General features: G+C 40.0%; 3 protein-coding genes across 6 annotated transcripts in view; all 3 read left to right on the forward strand.

The window, feature by feature from the left end:
• nrg2b (neuregulin 2b) overlaps positions 1-12,966 on the forward strand; it is a 48,783-nt gene extending 35,817 nt beyond the window's left edge. For all 3 annotated transcript variants that reach the window (XM_058650084.1, XM_058650083.1, XM_058650085.1), the window contains 6 exons: positions 612-714; positions 1,495-1,624; positions 3,694-3,821; positions 5,312-5,527; positions 7,238-7,424; positions 9,390-12,966. In XM_058650084.1, coding sequence (XP_058506067.1) covers positions 612-714; positions 1,495-1,624; positions 3,694-3,821; positions 5,312-5,527; positions 7,238-7,424; positions 9,390-9,863 — 1,238 coding nt within the window. In that variant the 3' untranslated portion in view covers positions 9,864-12,966. The remainder of the gene's footprint in view (positions 1-611; positions 715-1,494; positions 1,625-3,693; positions 3,822-5,311; positions 5,528-7,237; positions 7,425-9,389) is intronic.
• A 781-nt stretch (positions 12,967-13,747) lies between these two features.
• si:dkey-160o24.3 (N-acetyllactosaminide beta-1,3-N-acetylglucosaminyltransferase 2) lies at positions 13,748-16,071 on the forward strand. Of its 2 annotated transcripts, XM_058649974.1 has the most exons (3): positions 13,748-13,828; positions 13,927-14,039; positions 14,495-16,071. In XM_058649974.1, the coding sequence occupies exon 3, from the start codon at positions 14,499-14,501 to the stop codon at positions 15,825-15,827; it is 1,329 nt and encodes a 442-aa protein (XP_058505957.1). In that variant the 5' UTR covers positions 13,748-13,828; positions 13,927-14,039; positions 14,495-14,498; the 3' UTR covers positions 15,828-16,071. The 2 variants fall into 2 exon arrangements, with proteins under 2 accessions (XP_058505957.1, XP_058505956.1); XM_058649973.1 differs by lacking the exon at positions 13,748-13,828 and having other exon boundaries at positions 13,854-14,039.
• Positions 16,072-19,599: 3,528 nt separating this feature from the next.
• On the forward strand, positions 19,600-22,695 carry LOC131472711 (N-acetyllactosaminide beta-1,3-N-acetylglucosaminyltransferase 2-like). The gene is made up of 2 exons (XM_058650127.1): positions 19,600-19,771; positions 20,842-22,695. The coding sequence occupies exon 2, from the start codon at positions 20,846-20,848 to the stop codon at positions 22,202-22,204; it is 1,359 nt and encodes a 452-aa protein (XP_058506110.1). The 5' UTR covers positions 19,600-19,771; positions 20,842-20,845; the 3' UTR covers positions 22,205-22,695.
• Positions 22,696-24,099: the final 1,404 nt, after the last annotated feature.

A 24,099-nucleotide genomic window follows, 5' to 3' on the forward strand; every position in this document is an offset into this window, starting at 1 on the left:
ATTTCATTTCGACTAATGACGAAATAAATCCAGACTTTCCTGCATTTCTCTTCACGTTCTGTGAATATCAAACTTTTACCTCAGCCCCAGGCCACTGTGGCGGTAATACTTAAAACAACAAAAACCTTCCTTTTCTTTTTTCATGTGAGTGACCTGTCTTTGTTTTCATCCATACTGGCATGATGCATTCAGATCCCAGCCACAGCCATCTGTAGCATCACATCCCCATGCCCATAGTAAAATCACTGTTATAGGGACAGCAGGAAGTCTATGTCAGGATGTAGGTTTACATCTCTACTCATCATAATATACTTATATGAGTTTGTAGAATTGCACCTGTGACATAGTAGCACTGTATGACTGTAGTCTAGTTAAATCTGACAGAAATGTGACATAACAGAGCAAGAACAGTCGTAGAGGCAGCACAGGGAATGGGATGGCAGCAGATGATAGAGAGAGAACTGTTTCTGTAGTCACTGTCAATGGAGAAACACTCATGCTGTTTTTATGTATGTGTGTATTTATTTTGTCTGTGTGTCTGCTTGACGTGATTGCGTGTGTGGACGTGGATGTGTGTTTGCACGTGTGTGTGTATGTGTCTCCATCCACAGAGGCTGAGGAGCTCTACCAGCGGCGGGTGCTGACGATCACAGGCATCTGTGTGGCGTTGTTGGTGGTTGGCATCGTTTGTGTGGTGGCCTACTGCAAAACCAAGTATGTGTCTTTAGAGTAAACGTAAGTCATTAGAAGGCTCAAAATCTTCAAAATGATCTAATATAAGATACATTCTCATGTATTAAAGTGGTGAGAGAAGACCTGTCCGCATCTTTAAGTAAAGGTGCCATTACAGTCATCCAAATTTTTCCAAAGGAAAAGTCCTTGCTCTAAGTAATTATTATTAGTTCCCTCCTTTTTACTACAATAGTTTTGTGAAACATGTTCAACCAATATTTGAAATACTCATAATTTACTGTATTGGTTACCAAGAAAAACCTGGAGCGGTGTTATATGCTTTTTGTTGGAAGAAAGAAGAAACAGAGTTCTGTTCTATTTAAATCATTACCTTTGTTTTTTTTTTTAAGGTAACTGAAATGCTGAGAAGCTTAGAAAGATTAGAAGAAAAAACATTGGAGATATAAATACAATATAAATACAAGGAGCGTTTGTTGAAAACACTCAAATAAAGTACCTAAAAATTTTACTTGAGTGTTATTAAGATACTTTAGAACTCTTATTTCAAAGTTTATTATTCGGTTGTATGAAGTATGATTGTTTTTGTTTGACCTGCATCCAAAAATACAAAGACATTCTAACTAATACAAATGCCACATACATGGTTTAATAAAGATATTCACTTAGTGTGCTGATTGTGTGTACTCTGTAATGAAAGATGAAAGGTGAGCAGTAAGGAGAGAAAAAAGAAAAGCAATATCAGTCTGTAGATTGATCATTTTCAGGTCACTTATTGTTCCTTCATCATTATCATCCATACAGAAAGCAGAGGAAGAAGATGCAGAGTCACCTACACCAGAACCAGAATCAGTACGTGGAGCAACCCAACCGTATGCTGCCCAACGGGCCCAACCATCCCGGGCCTGGTCCTGAGGAGATCTCCTTGCATGACGTAAGTCCAAACAAAAATAATCTGTAGGTTTTGTCTAAGTGATTAAATGGAAGGAAAATCTTGTTGAATTTATCACATTGTAACTTCATGGTTAGGGGAAACATACACAGAGGCATAAATGCTCTTGTTATTTGTTTATACTATCAAGGAACAGGAATAATGTTATCAATTATCAACCTTTTTTATTATTTTATTAGAGATGTAGGTTTAGTATTAAGTTGGTGCCAGATTTGGGGCAGTTTCTAAACTGTATCATAAAGATTTTAGAGACTGTGATTTAGTTTTAGCCTCTGGTAACGACCATTAACAATAAAACAGTAGCAAATAATTTACTATTATCTTTTAGCCAGCTCAAACTATTCTGAATGTCTTCTTAGCCAAAGACCACCTACAAAATAAAAAATACTCTAGGGACCCCATCATGAAATAGTTTAACATGTACATTGTTTGATTATGAAATAATGCACTACTATATTTCAAATTGCAAATCTAAAATGAATTTACCGTGCACTGTACTTTAAAGCCTTTTGTAAAAAAGGATTTTAGAAGCACTGAGTTACCAGTCATAACTTAAAGGAGTTACATTTTCACTTTTCTTTCAAAGTCCATCTCAAATAAACACAGATACACCAGTGCCTTTAATTAAATGTGTCATATACAGTACATAGGGTTTGATATCAGAGTGTTTGTACAATCATGAATGCTGAGGCAGAGACAGAAGTAGAAGACAGCGAAACTAGATGTAAATTTAATCCAAACAAACGACAGGAAGACTCAGCTGGTTCATGTGTCCTTAAGTAGGGATACTGATGGGCTGTCTTCAGCTTTGTCACTTTGATTTAACTCCACCAAGAAAGCTCTATTAGCCCTAAGAGCAGTTTTGTGTAAATAAAACAGTTAGAAATATGGCAGTACTACACTGACAGATGTTACAGAGAAGGCAGAAATAACCTACCGTCCTGTGTGAGACATAATAGCCATGAGTCAGCATAATGTCTACAGTTAAGAGACAGACGTGATGAAATAATTGCTATTGATAGGCTACATTATCAGCACATGCCAATGTGTGCACCACAGAAAGCCAGACACTCGCTCTCTCTGATAACATGGCTGCAGATTCTAGTCGCTCACCTGATAAAAATCTAACCCTACAGTCTATAATATCTTAAGAATATAATATACGACAGCTTTTTCTCCCCTCATGTCCATTGAGAATGATATTACATCACAGCACACAGGAAGTGTTCACCCATTGCTGCCTCCAACAAGAAGTTTAAATATATTATCCTGTGATTTTGCTGTTTGATATTCTTTGTTCAGTTTTACCTCAGTTTGTCAAACTCACTGAATGAGGCAGCAGCTCCTGTGTTCCCATGACATAAAAATGCAGGTTTACTCTTTAGACTTGAGTGTGAGCGAGTGAGTTTAGTTTATTAGTTCAGTTGACAGGGACCATTTACAGAACCAGGTCTATACCAGAGTTAGCTGAATAGCTAATTTGCATCTGTGGTCCCTGGGCAGGGAGTTAAAAGACAGTAAAACACATACTAAACATTACAGACAATATCAGCAACAACATTACAGAAAAAAACATCATAAAGTAAAATAATGAATTAATAATAAATACCTTATATTAATTATATATATATACATATATATTCATATTATATTTATAATAATAAACAATAAAAAAAAATTTTTTTTAAGTAAAATAAACACATAATCAATTTGGTGTTCAGTATTTAGCCATGTCTTCAGAGAAACTTTAAAACTGTTAAAGGTTGCAGAGTCTCTAATATGGAGTGGGTTTGAATTCCATTTTCCAGTTGCTTGGAATGAAAATGCTGATTGCCCAAAAGTGGTCTTCCTAAATTTGGTGCAACAATCGCCTCTCATTGAGGCCCTGGATACCCTTACATTGGTTTGCATGATTGGGTGGCATTCAGCACCACGCCACAAAGTCAGTGTTGATAATGTTTCAGTACAGAACAGTAACTACTCCTTTAAACACATAGGAATCATTTAAAGGGCAGATGTCACTTGTGTTCTTTTCTATGTGCTGATTGCAGTACGTCTCTGAGAGAGTCCCCACGACAGAGTGTGTGGTCAGCCACGGAGCCGAAGGCGCCGGCAATTACGCAGGCAGCCGAATGTCCACCCGCTCCCACCACTCTACCACTGCCTCACACGCATCGAGGTAAGACCGACATGCCCTCACAGACGCACATCAAAACAAGCATGTGTACATGTACTGTAATCCATATTTATCTTACAAGATCTTACAAGCGCCATTTTGATTTAATATCCCTAGTATTTTGGGGGGGGGAAAGGGCTAAGGGGCGTGATGTGAGATTGTGTTGTGAGTTATGAAATACTGGTCCTTTGCCTTGTTGTCTAAGTAGTTGTTTTGAATTGATATAGAATGACTCGTAGTTCCACAAGTTTTAATATTAATATGGTCATGGTGGGACAATGTCTGAAATCAGTGGGAATTCACCTCTGCAAGACAGGTAAGACATTTAAGGTGGCGTACACAACTTTGCCACAAGAGGGCACAACAGTAACTTTACAAAACATGGAAAGATGAGCTCCTGAAGCGACAGGCACTCCCACTGCTGTTGCTATAAAGCCTGATCATAGTGGGGGTGGGGGGATTCCACCTTGTGGTACACTTTAAAAAAAATCACAAATCAAATCAAAAAGTCAATATGGTTCAGTGTAAATGTGCTGTACAAATCAGCTTTAACTTTACTTTGACTGCTTTAGTGTCAGTTTAGTATGTTTCATATCATGTTTTAATGAATCACATGACCCTGTGTTTCTTTATTACATTAAATATGTAACATTTCTGGATGCATGATATAGGACTTTTTGCCGATGTCCGATATGCCGTTATATCGGGAGTGTTTGGGCCGATAACCGATATATGCATGGTTTTCCCTGCGCCAACTGCAGAGGTCATTCAGTCTCTCCTGTAGTGAAATTAACATAATATTTTGCTTACTCAAAATAGTTGCAGAGGACACCAGCATAGAAGTCAAGGAGGTTGCAGCCTATTTAGCCTTATGTTGCAGTCAATAGTCATATGGCCAGATCTTGGTGTGTTTGCCGATATGTGTCATATTGTTCTGATAATATCGTGCATCCCTAATTACAGTGTCGAAAGACAACAAGACTACTGTTAAAAACATTTTCCAACACTCTTTAAATCCATAGAAAAAACTTATTTCTATTCAAGGGAACACCATTTTGTCACCTTTAATGTCCTCGCCTGCTTTACTGTCCCTGCTATAACTTTTTGAGCAAACCTTTGAAACATCAGAGTGAGGAAGGAAAAATGTGTTGTCTTTTGTTTTAATTTTATTGTGTGTATTGATCACTAATGGGTCATGACCATTCATTGCCGTTTGCTGCGTGTTCTGCCGTCAAACTCTTCCTGTAAAACATGAGAGCTTTCAGAAACAGATAATTCCCCACAAGGTTTTTTGTTATTATGTTGATTGAGAGACCAGTAGTGACTGAAATGACATACTATGTGTTTATGTCTGTTTGATATCAATGTCATATCATTGTTTTTGTTGTTTTTGTTTGTTTCCGTGCCTGGTCTTAATGTTCCCCAGTATCCTCCTCCCTCTTCACTGCTTTTGTAACCTTTTGAAATTCTTGTGTAAACGCGCTCATCTGCAGACACGAGGAGCAGACGTGGAGCATGGAGCGAACAGAGAGCATGAACTCAGACTGCCAGTCAGGTGGGCTGTCCAGCTCCGTGGGAACCAGTAAGTGTAGCAGCCCAGCATGCATGGCACGGAGGGCGGCCCACTGGGGCTGTACGGACACGTCTGGGCCAGGGATGCAGTACGGGGATTCTTATGATTCTTTAAGAGACTCACCTCACAGCGACAGGTAGGTGAGGTGTGATGGTATGTGTGTCATGATAAACCATTGCCTCTTTAACATTTTGTGCTCACATGCTCTTTGGCGACCCCAAGTGGCAGCAAGTCCTTATGACGTTTTCAAGATATTGTTTAATAAAATGCAACTCTACTAACCTGAATGTGAGGAGATAATGAAACACAGCCCTTCAATATTTTTATTGATATTTAGAATTTTGTCTGTAAAAGTAAAAATCCACTCTCTATGTTTCATTCTGGATTCAGTTGTTCAAGAGTCATTTATTTATTTTTCACAGCTGTAAATAACTGTGGTGTTCACACTTCTCTTTCTCTTCCTGCTGTATTCCTTCAGTCTTTTCCTACAACTCTCTCATGGAAACAGGCTTTACTACTGTTGTAGTCAAGACCACACGAACTATAACCAAGTCTTTTAGGGACCAGAACGGAGTCAAGAGCAGGATCAGTAATGGTCAGCTGTTTTGGAAAATAATTGTTTATACAATATTAATTATTATTAGTATTACTCGTGGAATCTTTTTTATTTATAATCTAATTTGAGCAAAACACACAGGCATGTAGTATATTTGATCTGTGTATATCCAATTTTAGGTGCATTAATTAATACCCACTCTCTGCAGTCTCTCATGCAGGTGAGGGAGTGGTCAAGTCAAGACATTTAGGGGGTAGTAGTTGTTATCTATTGCTGACTACTCATGTTATTGGTTGCATTTGAAAATAGTAGTTTAGTACAAATAAATCAGTGGACCTAACAGGTGAGGAATTAAAAATCTGAGCTCTTGAACGATCTGAGTAGAACGTCCATTGTCCACTGTTCATTTTTCGACATTTAATAACTTTTGAAAGAGTTTGTAATTATTAAGTGTAGAGCTTCTGCAAGTGACCATTTGGCCAGTTGGCTGCATTGTCTTTCAGGTATTTGCATGCGCTCTGAAGACCTGCAAGTGTGGTGAACTGGAAACACTAAACCCACCTGAAGTGTGGATGTTTCCTCATTGCATCTCAGTGCTTTGCCTGGAGGGTGTATGCCTCCTCTTGTCCAGAGCATGCTGGCTTGGCCCCAGCTCCTATGCTCTGAAGAGCATGCGTGGGTTTTAAGAACAGATGGATGGGACTCAGTGTCAGAGACAGTGTCAATCAAATCATAGAAGTGGTTCCTATCCCCTGTCTTTATATCCCACTGATTTCATTATATTCATATACTAAAAAATTCTATTGATGTGATGATCACTGGCAAACACACAGGAAATGTAAGACTGTAGGCACAGGATGACACATTGTGTTACGTTGTGAGTCAACATTGCACGATTAATTTCAACTCGAAGGTTGTGGGTTTGATTCCCGGCTGCGCTAGTCTACATGCCGATGTGTCCTTGTGCAGGACACTTAGCCCCCATGCTGCTCCTGAGCGTGTGAATGGGTATGAAAGATGTGCGTGAAGAGTGAAAATGCGCTGCACATTAAAGTGTGAGTGAATGTGTGTGAATGATTGAATGGCAAAACTTTAGCCTAAAGCAGCTTTGAGTGGTCGGTTGTTCTTGAGCTTTACCTTTTAAACCAGAAGACTACATCCATTTTTATTTACAGTGTGTGTGTGTGTGTGTGTGTGTGTGTGTTGTATAGATGTACAAATGAGTCTGTGCGAGCTTTGTGGTACTCTGTCGTGATGCTGTAATGATCTGTTGTCACTCCTTCTGTCCAGGTATGTGTCAGCGCTGACCACGCCTGCACGTCTGTCTCCAGTGGAATTTCACTACCCCCTGTTGCCGCCCCAGGTGCCCACTTTCCAGATCACCTCGCCCAACACAAGCCACGCCCTCTCCCTCCCTCCTCCTGCTGCTGCTGCCTACCACAGAGATGACGACCAGCCACGGCTACAATGCCCTGAGGTATTTTGGCAAAATATACTCCATGCTGTCAGGTAAAGCCAAGGCCGATCATTACAAGTTAAACTTTTTCAACCACAGTGAGGGACTGGGCAATAATTCAATAACAATGTATATCGCAATATACATTTATTTCACTGTAATGTTTGCACAAACGCACTTGGAGTTATCACACATGTAATCTCTTTGGCTCAGCATAAGAAGAAGACATACAAAGCAATTCATAATAAGAATGAATAATAATGCAGTGCGTTATCTCCTCTGTCTGTATTTCTGAGCATGGTGGTATTTGGAAGCGTTGTTGTCTGACAACATTCCTGCACTGCACACAGGATGTGATCATTTTGCCTCAAGGCTGACGGAGCCAAGGAGGAAATACAGCTAGTAACGCAAGACAGTTCCTGTAGGTTTGGCTGAAAACATAAAATGAAGTGTCCTCAAAAAGAGTGAATTCTTTTGCAAATAAAACCCTGATTGTTCAGCAATTTGATTGGTTAAAGTATTTTGGTCATTACTGTGAATTCTTTACGTTGCCGGACAAAAGTTATATCCTTTACCTTAAAATACAATTTAGTAATTCGTAAAAACTAAAAATGTATTGTATTGTACTTTTTTGTGGATTGTGAAAGTCTCTAACACCTTCTCGTTGAAAGTAGGTCAAACTGCGAGTGCGATGGATGAGACGGATCACTTCTCTTTGATTCTCAGCGTGTACCTGTCGCTCAGCTGCGTCTCATTATATTAACCGCTTACAAGCCGGCTTCTACCTGATTATTGTACATGTTTTTGTCTTTGCTACCAAGAAAAAAAATGAAGTATTAGGACTTTTCTAACAAGACTGTCTATTACTTCTGCTGATCTGCTTTTTTACTGTCACTCAAACATGGGTATGTCTTTGTTGAGGACTACTTTCTGCTGTGACTTTGATATATTTTTCAATTGCTTTAAAAAACAAAGCTATGTGACATAGAGGAATTGGCTACTACATATCAGACTTTAGACAGACAGTACCTGTTATTAGAGATGACTAATATCCAATATTGTGACCGCAGCATTTATATCTTTAGATTATAGACCTGTCAATAGATAAAATTAACTAACTCATTTCTTTTCTTCTCATTACTAAATGAATGAGTAATCAGACCGTGTGCATTTCAGACACCATTGTTTAATTGTACCTTTCTTTTTAAACACAGAACGACACATAGAACTATATAGATTATATACATATATATAGATTTCAAAGAGACTCAGGTCTCTCAAGTGCCAACCAGGTCATCAACATGGGTGACTGCCATCCTGCATGCAACAAGAACATGTTAACATCACATCAACAAACAATCCACCTGAGAAGGTCCTTAGAAACTCAAGACGTTCACATTTGTCATGAGAGAGAGAGAGAGAGAACAAAAGCGCAGTCAGCCCCGCAGGATAGGTGTCAGCTTCTCTCCATCTTCAGCTACTATGTCAGTCTCTCCTACAGTCTCTGACTGACTGCAGGCAAGTGACTGTTTCACGTTCATAATTCTGGGCTTTCATGTCAGAGGTCAGCAAACAAACTTTCGTTAACCTCGGCTGTATTAATCGCAAAGATTAACTTTTTAACTTTGACAGCCCTAATAGATTATTATATCTGATACAATCTTTTTTTTTTTTTTTCATCACAAAACAACTTGTGTTGATGCATTTATCGGCAGAGACATGTGAAACATTCATTTAAACATGGTAACCATCTTCTGTGCCACCAACTGGTCTAGCATGTGCAGTCCGTGTGGATTTATATTGGAGGTGTGTTTGAGTTTGACCACTGCAGACAAACAGAAGTTAGAAGTATGACCCAGGTCTTACGGCGTACGCATCATATCTGTTTTTACGACATATTGATACTGATACCGAGTACCAGGTGGGCTCATACTGTTTTGTGAGATGAAGCTTGAAACAAACCCTCTGCTCTGTTTCCTGTTTCAGGATGGAAGTTTATATAGACAGCCTCGACGTCCACGACGACCCTACCTGACAGAGAGCACAGGAAGCCTACCGTCCAGCCCCTACCGTCTCCCTGACGAAGAGGCCTACGAGACCACACAGGAGTACGCCTCATCAAGGGAGCCCATACGGAGTAGGCGGCGCCCGCGACGCAACCGCCTCAACGGACACGTCTCGCAGCGTTCAGTGGGCCTACGGGACTACAGCTCGCAGAGCTTCAGCCAGTCAGAAGAGGAAGAGGAGGAGGAGGAAGATGACGCTCAAGGAGAGAGCACACCTTTCCTTAGTATGCAGAACATGAATGTGGACCCACCTTTAACGGTCCCGGGTTTCCGTTCGTCATCTGGTACGGACACACGGACTCACCGCGGGCTGAGTCGGCCAGGGACACGCAGCAACGGGCAGAGCCGCAGCTCTCAGTCACAGCGCTTCAAGGCCGACCACATGCCCCTTTAAGACTTAACCTCCCCCGGACACCCACTCATACACCCCTGCCACCCACCACCCTTCCACCTCACACGCCCTCCTCCCTCGTACACACAACCATTGGACTAGAGACCTGCACCTAGGAGAAATATTTTTATTTTGTATAACAGACAGATATTCTAAACAAATGAAATATTTATTTTCATTTCAGCAAAAATTGTCTACTAGCTAACAGCAAAGACTTTTTTTATAACGGGGGGAATATTTATATGTAAAGTTTTTTGATTTACAGCATTATGAGAGATGAAAAAATAAGAGAATTACGTGCCAATTTTTTCACAAGTTAGATAAATAGAATAATATTGTGGTGCCTTTTGCTGTATGCTGAAGTCGGAGGTCCCATTGAGTTTTTGTAGCCTTTCTTATAAAGACTCCTCGTTTTTATATAGAGAACAACAGTCTTTCTTCCTTTTGCTTTGTTTTTTTCTCTGATTTGGGATCTTCCTCCTTTTGAACTTTAATCTGATTATGTCATCATGCAATATTGATTCCTCCTGTGTAAAAGGTGTCTGTTTACATGAGTATGATCCATGCGATGCGCTCGTTTCACAGGGACATCTAGTCACTGACACAACCGGATGTGTAGGGTAGTTTTTCGCGGATGATTATTGGATGAATCTTTCCAGATGAACATGCATCTGTCATTTATGTCCTTGTTCGCTGCCTGTCAGTCATTTGTTGTTCTGTTCTGTGAAAACAAGAGTGTTAGGAAGCTGGTGAGGGAAAGTGACACCAGATTCCTCTGTAGGTGTTCAGGGTGCTGCCATGACATTGTAGTGTTTGCTTTGTGTGTGTGTGTGTGTGGGTGTTTGTGTGTGTGTGTGTGTGTGTGTGTTTGCGCGTGTGTGTGTGTGTGCGTGCAACTCATGAAGGCTTGTTTAGTTGGCGTGACGGTTCACCTTGGAGAGTGTGGTCGCTTGTTTGACTGACATGCTCCTCCCACCAAACCTCACGCTGCCAGAAGCTCCATTGCACTGTAAGAACCTCCTTCATTGGCCAGGGAGCTGCCAATCCAAACCGAACTTAACCAACCCAGTTGTAATCCAGCCTGACTCTGGCCTCCTGTGGACTGCCCAGCCCGCCCGTTTCCTATGCCAGCAGCTTAGAGCCGCACTGTGTCTCAGGACTTCCCCATCACATCACAGCCAAAAGACTGAAAACAGAGAGAGAGCACGTCATCTCAGTTGCAGTTCAGTCCGCAGGCCAGATCCACATCCCCTCACTCCTCCCCCCCGTCTGTCCGTCAGGTTTGTTGCTTTCACTCGTGGCCATGATGAAGGAAGCATGGGTTAAAACTCTTGGAATCAGAAGGGAAATTTAGTTGCTTTATTAAAAAACAAAACAAAACAAACAAAAAGAACAAACAAGTTTTTACTTTAATAGTTTGTGTGCATGTGTTAAAGTGGGCATGTGTGCACCTGTGTGTAGGTCACCATGATAATGAATGAAAACCTTGAAGACCACATCTGTTCGCTCTGATTCTGGGGCATAGCTAGGAATTCTGGGGCCCCCGAGGAGGAGAATAACGCTCTGGGTTCCCCCTTGCTTTTTTTTTTTTTTTTTTTTTTTCCTTTCCTTCTTTTTTTTAAACTAGATAATTTTTCTACTGGAAACTTTCTGGGCCGTCTTCAGCTGTGGGGCCCTTGAATTGCCACAATTTTTCACCCCACTGGCGATGCCACTGCTCGGATAGGGATAATCTCTTGAGTGGCTTCGTGCAGGTTCACACCACTAGAGGGCGAGTTTGATTCAAATTTTTCTTTCACTCACAGCCAAATGGTGGCGTATTATAATACTGATTACTGCATCCTTGATTTGCATTCCTATACCTTTATTGATTGAACTTTTTTTTTTTTTTGCTTGGTCATATTGACTGAATAATCTGTTATTTGTCTTTCTTCGTCCGTCCGCCCCCTCCACCTCACATCACTTGCCCCCCTCCCACCCCCCACCTTCATGTCTTTCTCACTTTGATATCAGTCTTCAGAAGCAACTAGCAGATGGATTTAGGCCTCATCTCCAGACGAGTACACTGAACAGCACACGAACAGCAGGCATGTCAGAAACTCTTCCACCTCAAACGTACATCAGGTTTAGAGACCCTTTTCAAGCTCGCTGAGGAAAATAATACTGTGTCAGATACAATTTGTGTCCCTGTTCATTTCCAATAGAGTCCGTTTGGTTTGTTTGCTTTTGTTTGTTTTCTGTTTTCACACAGATGATGCATGGATCACAGATATAGAAAGTATCTTAAAAATGTCAGAGCCCCGCCGATTCAGGGGAATCATACTAGAAGTATATAAAAACATTATTTGGGTTCCTGACCCAAAGGTCTGGCTAGTTTTGTCTTACTATCACTGTAATCAATCTGGGATTTGCAATGTGGAAATACTGCAAGTGAGGGTAGTGTGCTTCTAGAGCTAGTTGAAATGTTAACACCCCCCACCCTCTCTCTCCTCAACCTGCACTCCCCCTTTCTCTTTTCATACACACACACATACATTATATACATAATGAAGCACTTGCTGACACACACACACACACACACACACACACACACACACACACTCCCTTCATGTTTGTGTTTGTCAAGCGGTTTGCCTTTGTCTTTTTTTACCTACTGACCCTGACCTCTCCTCTCTTGTCCTCTCCTGTCCTCTCCTCTCCTCTCCTGTCCTGTCCTCTCCTCTCCTCTCCTCTCCTTTCCTCTCCTCTCCTCTCCTCTCCTCTCCTCTCCTCTCCTCTCCTCTCCTCTCCTTTCCTCTCCTCTCCTTTCCTCTCCTCTCCTCTCCTCTCCTCACCTCTCCTCTCACCCCCTGCATGTCCTAGTGGTACTGGTAGTTGGGTGCATGGAAAAAGCAGCAAGCAAATCGTTTTTTTCCACTCGGTGAAAAAAAAAAAAAATGTGTCTTCATTTTAACATTCAGCAATAAATCCCCCTTTTCTTCATGTCCATCATTCTTGGAATATGCTAGAAGATTTTTTGCAAGTTTTATCAAAAACATACTACTTGTAAAAGAAGAAAAATCAAAAACCACCCCTTCATATGAAAAATAAAACTTTATTCCTACAACTGTGACACACTCCTGTCATCTTTTTTATCTTTTCTTTTTTAAATTTTGCCGTCACTTTTATTGGCTGCACTGCTGAGACGCAACATTGAGTTGGCAGCTACACAGTTTCCTGTTGGTCGAGATTTGCACCTGACAAACTTAATCGTGAGACGATCAGGATTCCACACCCCACACATTTTATACACAAACTCCTCTTTGTATTTCTTGTTTGACTGGGTGGATAAAAGACTTTGGGATTATGAGCTTTTGAAAGGATGACTTTCGGTTGATAAAAAAAATAAAAAACATCTGCGTGAATCAGCTTCTACACTCATTCTAAGTTTCCCCCCATGTCTGTATATCTATAATATCTGCATCATAGCTTGGCAATGATCATTTTTATAAGCTACCATCAAAGTAATACCTCCACATTAAAGTGTTTGGTTATCAACATTATTAATTGCCATATTATTAAGGCTCATGTTACTATGGTACTTTCTGTGTCACAACCACTATGACTTATCAACCTTTCCACTTTGGTTTCGTGATGAAGTCACATCAAACCAGTCGTCAACATTGTGCTGTTGTATTTCACACACAAATCACGACCATGGCTCCTGTTTATTTTCAGTTAAGGACACTTTGGCATATGGAAACTATAGCTTAACGTGAACTAATCTCACACATGCAATAGCGATTGAAGTGGAATGCTGTGGCATCACCATCATAATAACAGACAATGACTTACTATTGGTCTCCGCCCCTCTCACACAGTTGGCTCTTTTCCTCATTCGAGGCACCTTCCACTGTCATTCATATGTTGTGAAGTAACAACATGCAATTCCTGTTTGTTCTCTTTCTCTCAGAGGGTGTATCTCCTGTGTAAGTATCTGTCGTCTGTACTTTATGTGGTGCTTTGTCAGTCTCAACAGTCACTCAGATTTTAAGCCTCCTTTTTGTACTTTATCATTTTCCTGCAGGGGAAGAGAGAGAATCTTCTTGCAAGGTGATGATGGAGCCACTGGATTATTAACACGGACCATCATTGTTGGTTATTGAAACAGATGAGAAGTGAGGTCCTCACTCAAAACAGGTAACAAAGACAACGGGGGACTGATCATTTAAATCTGAGCCCTCGAAAAGATTAGAAATAATGCTGATTCTTTGGACTGTGGTCAGTCTGTTGATAATAATCGGTTTACTAATCCTCCGATGTACAGTACATGAAGAATGACTTGATTTGGGTAATAATTGATTTGTAAGTGACTAAAACATAAATGATGTAAAAGTCCCACTTTGAAGGCATGTATACAGATGTTTGTAAAATGACTTTAAAGCACAGTAAATCTAATCGTGTCTCTGCAGCAGGTATGTTTTGTACAGATAAGTGTCATACAACTTTTCAGCATTTGAATATAGAAAATATAATAATAATGTTACTTTTCCCTTGTCTTCTGTCTTCTTCTCTCTGGACAGTTTGATATGTGTTGACCATTTGACGCAGATTTAAGATTTGTCCAAACTGACATGCTGCTTCTGTATTTGCAGCTGAATGGCGAGGTTCTACTGTCGCTGGCGGAGGGTGGTATTGTGCGTGTGCAGTCTGTTCACCAGTCTGGTCCTGCTCTTCCTCTATGTTGGCATCTTGTTGACTATGGGCATGACGGACACGACAACATCTGGTACGGATAGGGATCATTTTATTGCACCGGGTGCTTCGAGAAACAACGGCTATGCCCCATGCGCTAAAACTTTCTGGCAGAACAACCAGCATGGGAATGCCTTCTGGAACAATCTCCAGCTGGTGGTTGACTACCGTTTTAACCCCATAATGAGCCTCCACAACAGCAGCAGGTCATGTGACAAAAGAACATTTTATGAGTCGGTACGGAGGCAAAGCTTTTCTAAAGTTAAGGGTATGTTAAACTCAGATGAGCTCCCGGAGATGCTGCAAGACTTTGTGAGCTCCATGCACCGGAGGGACTACTCAACCCTCATACAGCCAAATGGAGTATGTGGAGCTGGGGCAACAGATGAGAAGGAGGCCCCTTTGCTTCTTCTGGCCATCAAGTCAACAGAGCTTAACTTTAAGAACAGACAAGCCATTAGAAAGACGTGGGGTCAGGCAGGGTGGGTGTCAGGACAAAGCAGCAAAGGAGAAGAAGGAGGAGGATACGTCCGCAGGATCTTCCTGCTCGGCAGAGAAAACTATGACGACTTGGGTGGAAATCCGTTAGAGCTATTGCAGAGAGAGAGTGAACTTTATGGAGACATTCTGCAGTGGGACTTTATGGACACGTTTTTCAACCTCACTTTGAAGGATGTGCTCTTCTGGAAGTGGTTCTCACGTTACTGCAACAAGACCCGTTTTGTCTTTAAAGGAGACGATGATGTCTTTGTCAACACAGTGAAAATGATGACTTATCTGCAGGACCAACTGAAGGAGCCCCAAGCAGACAAAGAGATGAAAAACTTCATGGTTGGATATGTGATCGGTGGAGCATCGCCCAAACGAAATAACAGGTCCAAGTACTTCATCCCTGACAGTTTCTACCGAGGCCTCTATCCTGCATATGCAAGTGGGGGAGGGGTGATTTACTCAGGTCAGCTGACCAAACGTCTGCACAAAATATCTGAAAGGGTTCACCTCTTCCCTATCGATGACACTTACGTAGGTATGTGTATGATTCGGCTGAACACCTTCCCGGCCCACCACTCTGCCTTCCTCATATTTGACTTTGCTGGAAATGAGGAGGACGAGGGCTGTTCATACCACAAAATCCTGGTGGTCCACAAACGAAGTCCCAGTGAGATGATTGAAACGTGGGCTCAGTTAAAGACACAGACACAGTGTTGGGACGCTCCTCTCAGGCAGCACTGAGGCCAGAAGAGATACCAAGACACTCATGATCAGATTGTGAAAGCTTCTTAGATTGTGGAAGGGTCTGAATATGGGTGAATATGAATTTTGATATTGATTTTATACAAACTTTATACTTAACTGGTTTCAGCTTTGTGAGTACATTTAATGTATAACATATATTGTGTGACCTACATGTATGTATTGTAGAGTCTTTAGTTGTGCAAAACATAAAATAAAATCCAGTGGGATTATATCATCATCATATGCATGTTTTTTTTTGTTTTTACTCATCATTTGAAATCAGGAGCCATTTTGATTTTGTAATTTAAGAATAAGCTCTTCAGTGTAAAATGGAAACAAGGAGCCTTTCACATTGTGGGTCTCCCTGAAGGTTACTGATGGTTTTTCTCTTCATTTGGAAAGAGAAGGTGAGGGGTATTCACCACGAGATACTGAATCCTTTCATCCTTTAACTGATCCTTTAACTTTAACAGTCAGCAGAAAGCAGTGGTGCTACAATGGCCGGCTTTTGTTCAGTGCATCAAACGTTTTGTCTGCAGTCTATTGAGAAAATGTTGTGGTGTTGCCAAGCATTTCTTTTTGACTATATTGTTTTGCTTTCAACACACAGAGAACCATTGTGTCTTGGGTCAGGCAAGGTACTAAGTTCATGTAGAACTGGTTCCACTGCATTATCACAGGAAGAAACTGAATTTCACGTTAAATTCTGTGGTTTACTTATATGATATATGTGATCCATCCATCCATCTTCTACCACTTTATCCTCCACATGAGGGTCATGGGGGGGCGCTGGTTCCAATCTCAGCCCTGGGCAGAGACAATCATCCACTCTCACATTCAAACCTACAGTCAATTATAGTGTCCAATTTACCCAATCCCCCAATCTGCATGTTTTTGGACTATGGAAGAACCTGGAAAATGCCCCCCCCCCCCCCCACACACACACACACACAGGGCAGATCTATGTGATATTAATTTATTTTTAGTTATACGTTATAACAAATAAAGCATAACAATTTGTGCGAATATCCTACCTTTTCTACACAGATCCATTTTGTACAATAGACGTCACAGTGTTTGCTTGTCCTTTACAATCCACATCCCATAATATCACTAATGTGAAACAGGTAAGAGAAAGAAATATGACTAAATGACAGTTCTAAGTTCTTATCTTTAAAGAACATACATGTACGCGCTGCTCTGTCATGTACTGATGATGTGTCCAGGCTGACCCTGACCTCCTGTCCAGTCAGCTGAGATCTCCTCAGAAAATAAAGAGAATTATTTTCACATCCAAAGGCGTTTTTATTCCACCCTGTGTAGTGTTTTATTTGCATTTTTAGGTTCTTTTACAGTTAAAACATGGTTTTTACTTCTTTTAAATGTTGACTTTAGTTTGTTTTCCTTCTCATTCCACCATGTGTTGTGTTTTATTGTTGTATTATCCATCCATCCATCATCTACCGCTTTATCCTCCACCAGAGGGTCGCGGGGGCTGCTATGCCAATCTCAGCTGACATTAGCGATAGGCGATAGGCGGGGGACATCCTGGACAGTTCGCCAGTCCATCGCAGGGCCACACACCACAACAACCATTCACTCACACACTCACACAATCCCCACATTGCATGTTTTTGGACTGTGGGAAGAAGCCAGAGAACCCGGAGAAAACCCACGCACACACGGGGAGAACATGTTAACTGCATGCAGAAAGGCTCGAACCTGGGTCTTCTTGCTGCAAAGGCAAGAGTTCTAACCACTACACCAACAACAAAATTTGAGCCGTTATCCTTGTATGAAAGGTGCTATACAAATATATATTATTATTATCATCATTATTATTATTATTTTTGTTGTTATTATTGGTATTATCCAAAGACATTTCCTTAGCTGAATTCTTCTTGTAAAACACATGGAGTGAGTTTCTGTGAACGGTTTGTAATGTAACGTAAAACTGGAAATACAGGTATTGAAATTCACCACCATATACTCCTCTAAAGAAAACCTGACAGGCAAGTGAGGAGATTAGTTTCCTGTGTTTTACATTGTGCTTTTCATTTCCACCAATGAAAACCTGCCTGCTTTCAGAGGCACGTTCATCATTAAGAGACAAACAAAATAGAACTATTTCATAATTTTCTTGCACACAGTTTGAGTATCTGGTGAAAAAGAATGTGGTGGATGTTAAGTGACTGAGAGCATGGCTGTGAGCTCAGTGACAGCTCATGACTGGTCCAGTATGTTCAGAGTCATAATGTCTCAGGGAGCAGACCACATAACACTGGACATGCCCTTTTCCATCCATCCATTCATCTAATAATAATAATAATAATAATAATTATTATTATTATTATTATTGTTTTTATTGTCATTATTATTATTTCTATTATTATTATTATCATGATAATGATAATAATGGCTTACATAAATGTGTGTGTGTGTGTGTGTGTGTGTGTGTGTGGCGGGGGAATATCCTACTCAAGTAAAAGTACCACTATTTTGATAATATTTTACTTAAGTTCAAGTGAAAGTTCTGGTCTAAAAGTGTACTAAAGTTAAAATAAAAAAGTAGTTTGTTTAAAATTTAAGTCACTTAGTTAACAAGTTTCTTTCTTGTGTCGTCGGAAAAAAGGACAAGGGCATCTCACACAAATCTCACATGAATTGTTTTAAAGACAAACCTTTACAAATTGCTGATAAAATAAAATATGTAAACATATAATGTATCAGTCAAAATGGTCAAAATGGTGACAAATATTTTAACTTTCTCACTCACTCAGGGAGCTTAGTTAACGCCAATTCACCTGTCCTCGTCATTCACTGCCAAAGTTTCCGGTGTGTGAATTAATTTATTTTTTCAAATTCAGGCTGACAAGGCTAACTTTTTTTACTCAGTAACGGATGTGATTTAAAATGTAGTGAAGTGAATGTAGTAAAAATGAAAAAGTACACAAAAAACCTAGTCAATTACAGTAATGTGAGTAAACTATTATAATTATTATTTTCCACCTCTGGCTGATATCATGAGATATGATTATTGTTTTTGTTTTTTTTATTAATTTCAAAGAGCAAGTGTGACTAAGTGACATAAAAAAAAAAACCATCACACAAATCGACACAGATTCATTTCACACAAAGTGCTCCTGTCACTCGAGTCCAAGCCTTATAACTGCCTCCTGCCCAGTCAGTCCTATAAAACAAGTAATAATAATAATAATGATAATATTAATGAATAATAATTCTTTAAAATCATAATTAGTTCAGGTATTAAGGTGTTGTTGGTTCCACAGGAGGAAACTGTGTTAAATGCTATGATTTACTAAAAACAACATACGATACAACAGAGTATGAATATAAATATGAAAGAAAGAAAAAAGAGATGAATTCTAAGTATCTATGCAATTGCATCTATGTGAGGGGTAGAGAGACACACATCGGGTCATACAGGAAATACAGGTACTGAAATTCTCAGAGAATGCTCGTCTAAAGAAAACCTGACAGGCAAGAAAAAAAAAATAACAAAAAGAAAATCATTGTTCTAAGTATTTCACTTTTGGCCAAAAATCTCCTCCTGGCTGAAGAGGAACACATTTATAGTCCAAAGGAAAAAATGACAACTATTACATACTGTAACGTTGTTTACACACAAATGAAGTATATGGTGTTTAGAAAAATGACCAGAGGAAAAAACAAAGAACTTACTCCATATCACATTCTTCAGCTGAACACAGCCTGAGGATGCAGAGCAGGGATTGTATGCTTCTCCCCTCGTCTCGTCTGTGTTCTTCCCCCACACTGAAATACACTGTTCCTTCAGACTGCAGCACGAGTGTCTGGCATTGTGTGCTCAAGTCACAATTACTGGTCTTTTTTTTATTTTGGGAGGATTGTTGTTGTTTTTTTTTTACAGTATAAGAAGTGTTGGGACAGACTCAAAGCAGGTATGTTAAGATTATAAAGGACTTTTGACTTTTTCTGTCATCTGTCCATCAGATTATTCGGAATCTTTGGTGAATGGGATGGAAACAGTATTACTCTCTCTCTCTCTCTCTCTCTCTCTGAGCCTCACAGTACCAGTGTCTCTCGCAGGCAACTGATTTCCTTGCTCTCATACGTCTTGTAGTTCTGTGAGTGGCCTCAACATAAGATCGGAAATGACAGGATTAACTTGATCAGTCTTTGTGAGACGATTTAATGAGAGTCACTGTTGATGGATTGTACAGTGGGTTTTTTATGTTTGTAATTGATAATAAGTGGGTTCATATGATGAGTACAAAATCCCTGCCTTTGTCCAATTGTACCAATAAGAACTGATGCCTTTGGGAAGGACGGTCAAACGAAGTATTGATTTGATTGAAGTATTTTCTTCGGTTTGCGTTTCGTAAACTGGAAAAACATTGAAGTTAAAGCGACTATAGGTAGGATCTATAAACGATAGATTGTTCCCCCATTTGTTAAATATTTTCAAAGTGGGAGCTTTGTTAGCAGAGCTTTGAGGTGGGTCAGATATCTATTTCACCCTTCTCGCTGTAGGTGACTACTACGGACATGCTGAGTCACTTAATTAACTTTATGATGAAAGATTATTATGCACTGTTATTATTATTATTAGTATTGTTATTATTATTATTGTTATTATTGTCATTTTTATTCTTATCTCTGAGGTTATTGTGAAAGTATTGCTCAATATCACAAAAAACATCCTTCCCTACCAATGCTCTGATCTAATCTGGTGTCGCTGCATCAGGGCACATATATATAAATAAAATAATAGAATATAAAATATATCCCAAGCAACATTTCAGCATATAAGGTCTAGAAAAACTGAACTATAATAATGTTTATCATGTCTTTTCTCCTGTCTTCGTCTTCCCACTGTTTTATTCTATAACTAAGCCTTGATGACTCTGTAAGTCTGGTCTTAAATTAAAATACATTTAATATAGTTTGAAAATCTTTTCATACAGATTTAAGATTTGTCCAAACTTACATGCTGCTTCTGTGTTTGCAGTTGAATGGCTAGGTATAACTTTCAGTGGACAAAGGTGCTTGTGTGGGCGTGCACAGTTTGTGCCGTCCTGGCCCTGTTCCTCCTCGGTCTTGCTAGAATGTGGTGTCAGAGCGAAAGTGACGAAGAACCATCTTTCACCATAGACAGTGAAGAGATAAGTGGGACAGAGAGTGTGCCTGTGATTGAATTTGAACTTTGGAAAAAAAAAAAATTTGCCAGATTACCCAACACGTTTTGGCAGAGCCACCTGTCTGGAGATGCCTTTTGGAACAAACACCAAGCGGTCATCGACTACCATTTTAACCCCTTACTAAGCCACCACGACGGAGACATAGACGTTGACAGCCCTTTTTATGAATCCTTACTGCCGCAAAGTTTCTCTGAAGTTTCTGAATTTGTTGGTACAATGCAGCTGCCAGAGATGCTGCAAGACTTTGTGAGCTCCATGCACAGGAGGGACTACTCAACCCTCATACAGCCAAATGGACTATGTGGAGCTGGGGCAACAGATGAGAAGGAGGCCCCTTTGCTTCTTCTGGCCATCAAGTCAACAGACCTTCACTTTGAGAACAGACAAGCCATTAGAGAGACGTGGGGCCAGGCAGGGTGGGTGTCAGGACAGAATAGAAAAAGAAAAGGAAGTGGAGGATACGTCCGCAGGATCTTCCTGATGGCCAGCAATGGTCAGCCACCCTCTTCAGAGTTATTGGCAGAGAGTGAACTTTATGGAGACATTCTGCAGTGGGACTTTAAGGACACGTTTTTCAACCTCTCTTTGAAGGATGTGCTCCTCTGGAAGTGGTTCTCACGTTACTGCAGCAAGACCCGTTTTGTCTTCAAAGGAGACGATGATGTCTTTGTCAACACAGTGAAAACTATAACTTATCTCCGGGACCAACTTCAGAGGCCACAAGCAGAAAAGAGCATGAAAACCTTCATGGTTGGATATGTTATAGGAGGAACATCTCCCATAAGAGATGATTCATCCAAATACTTCATCCCTGAAAATTTCTACACAGGAGTCTTTCCTGCATATCCATGTGGGGGAGGGTTTCTTTACTCAGGCGTGTTGGCAAAACGTCTGTACCAAGTATCTAAAAGGGTTCACCTCTTCCCTATTGATGATGCGTTCGTGGGTATGTGTATGATTCGGCTGAACATCTTCCCAATCCACCACCCTGCCTTCCTCATATATGGCTTTCCTGGAAAGGATGAAGAAGCGATGTGTTCGTACCACACAATGCTGATGATCCACAAACGAAGCCCCAGTGAGATGACTGATCTTTGGGCTCGCGTAAGGAAGACAGAGGAGGAATGTTGGGATGCTCCCCTGAGGAACGTGTATATTGCACAACATTTGTGAAAATGATTTTGGTGCCAAATGTTGTTTAGTGCACAAAGTTTTCCATTAACCAGAAAGAAACATGGAGGGGATGTTGTAACCTGTGATGTCTGTATTTATCGTTTGTTCACATACACTATGTTGTTTATGTTCAGGGGGTTATGTTTGATTGTAGGCCAATTAGTGGGCTGATTAGCTTTGGAAGGGTCTGGATATGATGAATGTGAATTTTAATGTTCATTTTTCAGTGTTAAACTTCCACATAACCAGTCCAGACCACATACGCTGAAACTGATGGTTGCTAAGGGGCTAGTTCTATACTGTTTAATGTGTCAAATGATCCCAGATGACGTAAATTGCTTTTTGTAGAGTTTATTATTTAATTCATTCTTATTTAGTCACAGTCTGTCCTGCTTAGTAAATCTAAGAAACAATGTGATTTTATTTATTATCCATATCCAAATGCAAACTAAACCAGATGAGCACAGTAGTAGTAGACAGCAAATTATAAAAAATAAAAAAAATAATAACTTCTTGCTTTGTGTGTGTGTGTGTGTGTTTTGTTTTTACTTCTAAAAACATTAAAGTCTTTTTCCAAAAATGAAGAAAGGTCCTCTTTCATGAGAGGCTTTCACAATTTTGGGCTCCTTGGAGGTTTTTCTGTCCACTTGGAAAGTGAAGATGAGGGGGGTTCACCACTAGATGCCACCAAATCCTAAATATTCCATCAGGAATGTTAACTGTGATATGTAAAATATTCTCACCGATGATCTTTAGCATTTAAAATTGGTACTGAAAAATTAGATTAGATTTTGAAATGATTATAGTTCAAGTAGGTTGCCAGATTTGACAAATTATATAAATACAATGCTGCACTTACTGAACCAACAAGTCTGCAACAGGTGACGATTGAAAGTGTTAGTCTCAGATGTCTGCTTGAGAGAAGGAGCAGAGGTTTATCACATGACGTGTTAAATATGCATCAAAAAAGGGTAAGAGAGAGTGTGAGCTAACTCTGGCTTAAGTTAAACCAATTTTTACCTTCCTTGCTTCCTCTCCGCATTCAACCCCTCTATATTTTATCTCATCTCCACTGCACACCCACATTGTTCTCCTCTGCTGATCATTGAAAGGGGCACCGAGCCTTCTTATGCCTTCTTAGCTCCAGTATCATACATTATTTCTGACACACCAGAACATAAACACAGTTTGCACCACAACTGAAATGTATTTTGTAAATGTACTGGCTGCACCACCGTCGTTAGTGGAGACAGTGATCAATTTATCATGTTTCCTTAATCTCTGATAACCTATAATGGTCATTGTAGCCACTAAGTCCTGTACTGTGGTGCTACTGGCTGCTGAATGTTTGCTGGTAGGTATTGTTTTTTACATGCACTGGAAATATATCAGCGATTTATTTTCTTCCAATGTCCACTTATTTTCCATTTCCATTTAACGAAGTATCTTTCTATTTCTGATAAACAAATCAAAATGAAACATAAACCCAAGCACATGCAGGAAACTGTTTTATTATAATATATATATATATTATATATATAATATAATATATATGTGTGTGTGTATTTGGCATTTGGCACAGTGCGCACGCGGTTTACCCACTTTAATACCTTTGACGATGGCAAAGATCAAGTAAACACGTTCAAATTTAAAACATGCTTAAGTTTCTGTACAACTGCTCCACTGGTCGCAGGAAGAAAATGAATTGCCAAATGTCAAATGCTGCCAGTTTAACTTTTGGAAATGTATGCAAATGCACTGCCTTATGTTGATTACCTGTCCGGGCTGCCCCCAACCAAGGTTATTATAGTTAACGAAATAAGGAAAACTAAAATTGAAAAAAAAACATTTTCGTTAACTGAAATAAAAATAAAAAGTTTGCTGGCCAGTAAAAA

The sequence above is a fragment of the Solea solea genome, chromosome 14, assembly GCF_958295425.1.
Source record: "Solea solea chromosome 14, fSolSol10.1, whole genome shotgun sequence".
Lineage (NCBI taxonomy): Eukaryota > Metazoa > Chordata > Actinopteri > Pleuronectiformes > Soleidae > Solea > Solea solea.

Bases quoted from the DNA above. Each gene is read 5' to 3' on its own strand.
- si:dkey-160o24.3 (XM_058649974.1), top strand. From the start codon at position 14,499: ATGGCGAGGTTCTACTGTCGCTGGCGGAGGGTGGTATTGTGCGTGTGC.
- LOC131472711 (XM_058650127.1), top strand. From the start codon at position 20,846: ATGGCTAGGTATAACTTTCAGTGGACAAAGGTGCTTGTGTGGGCGTGC.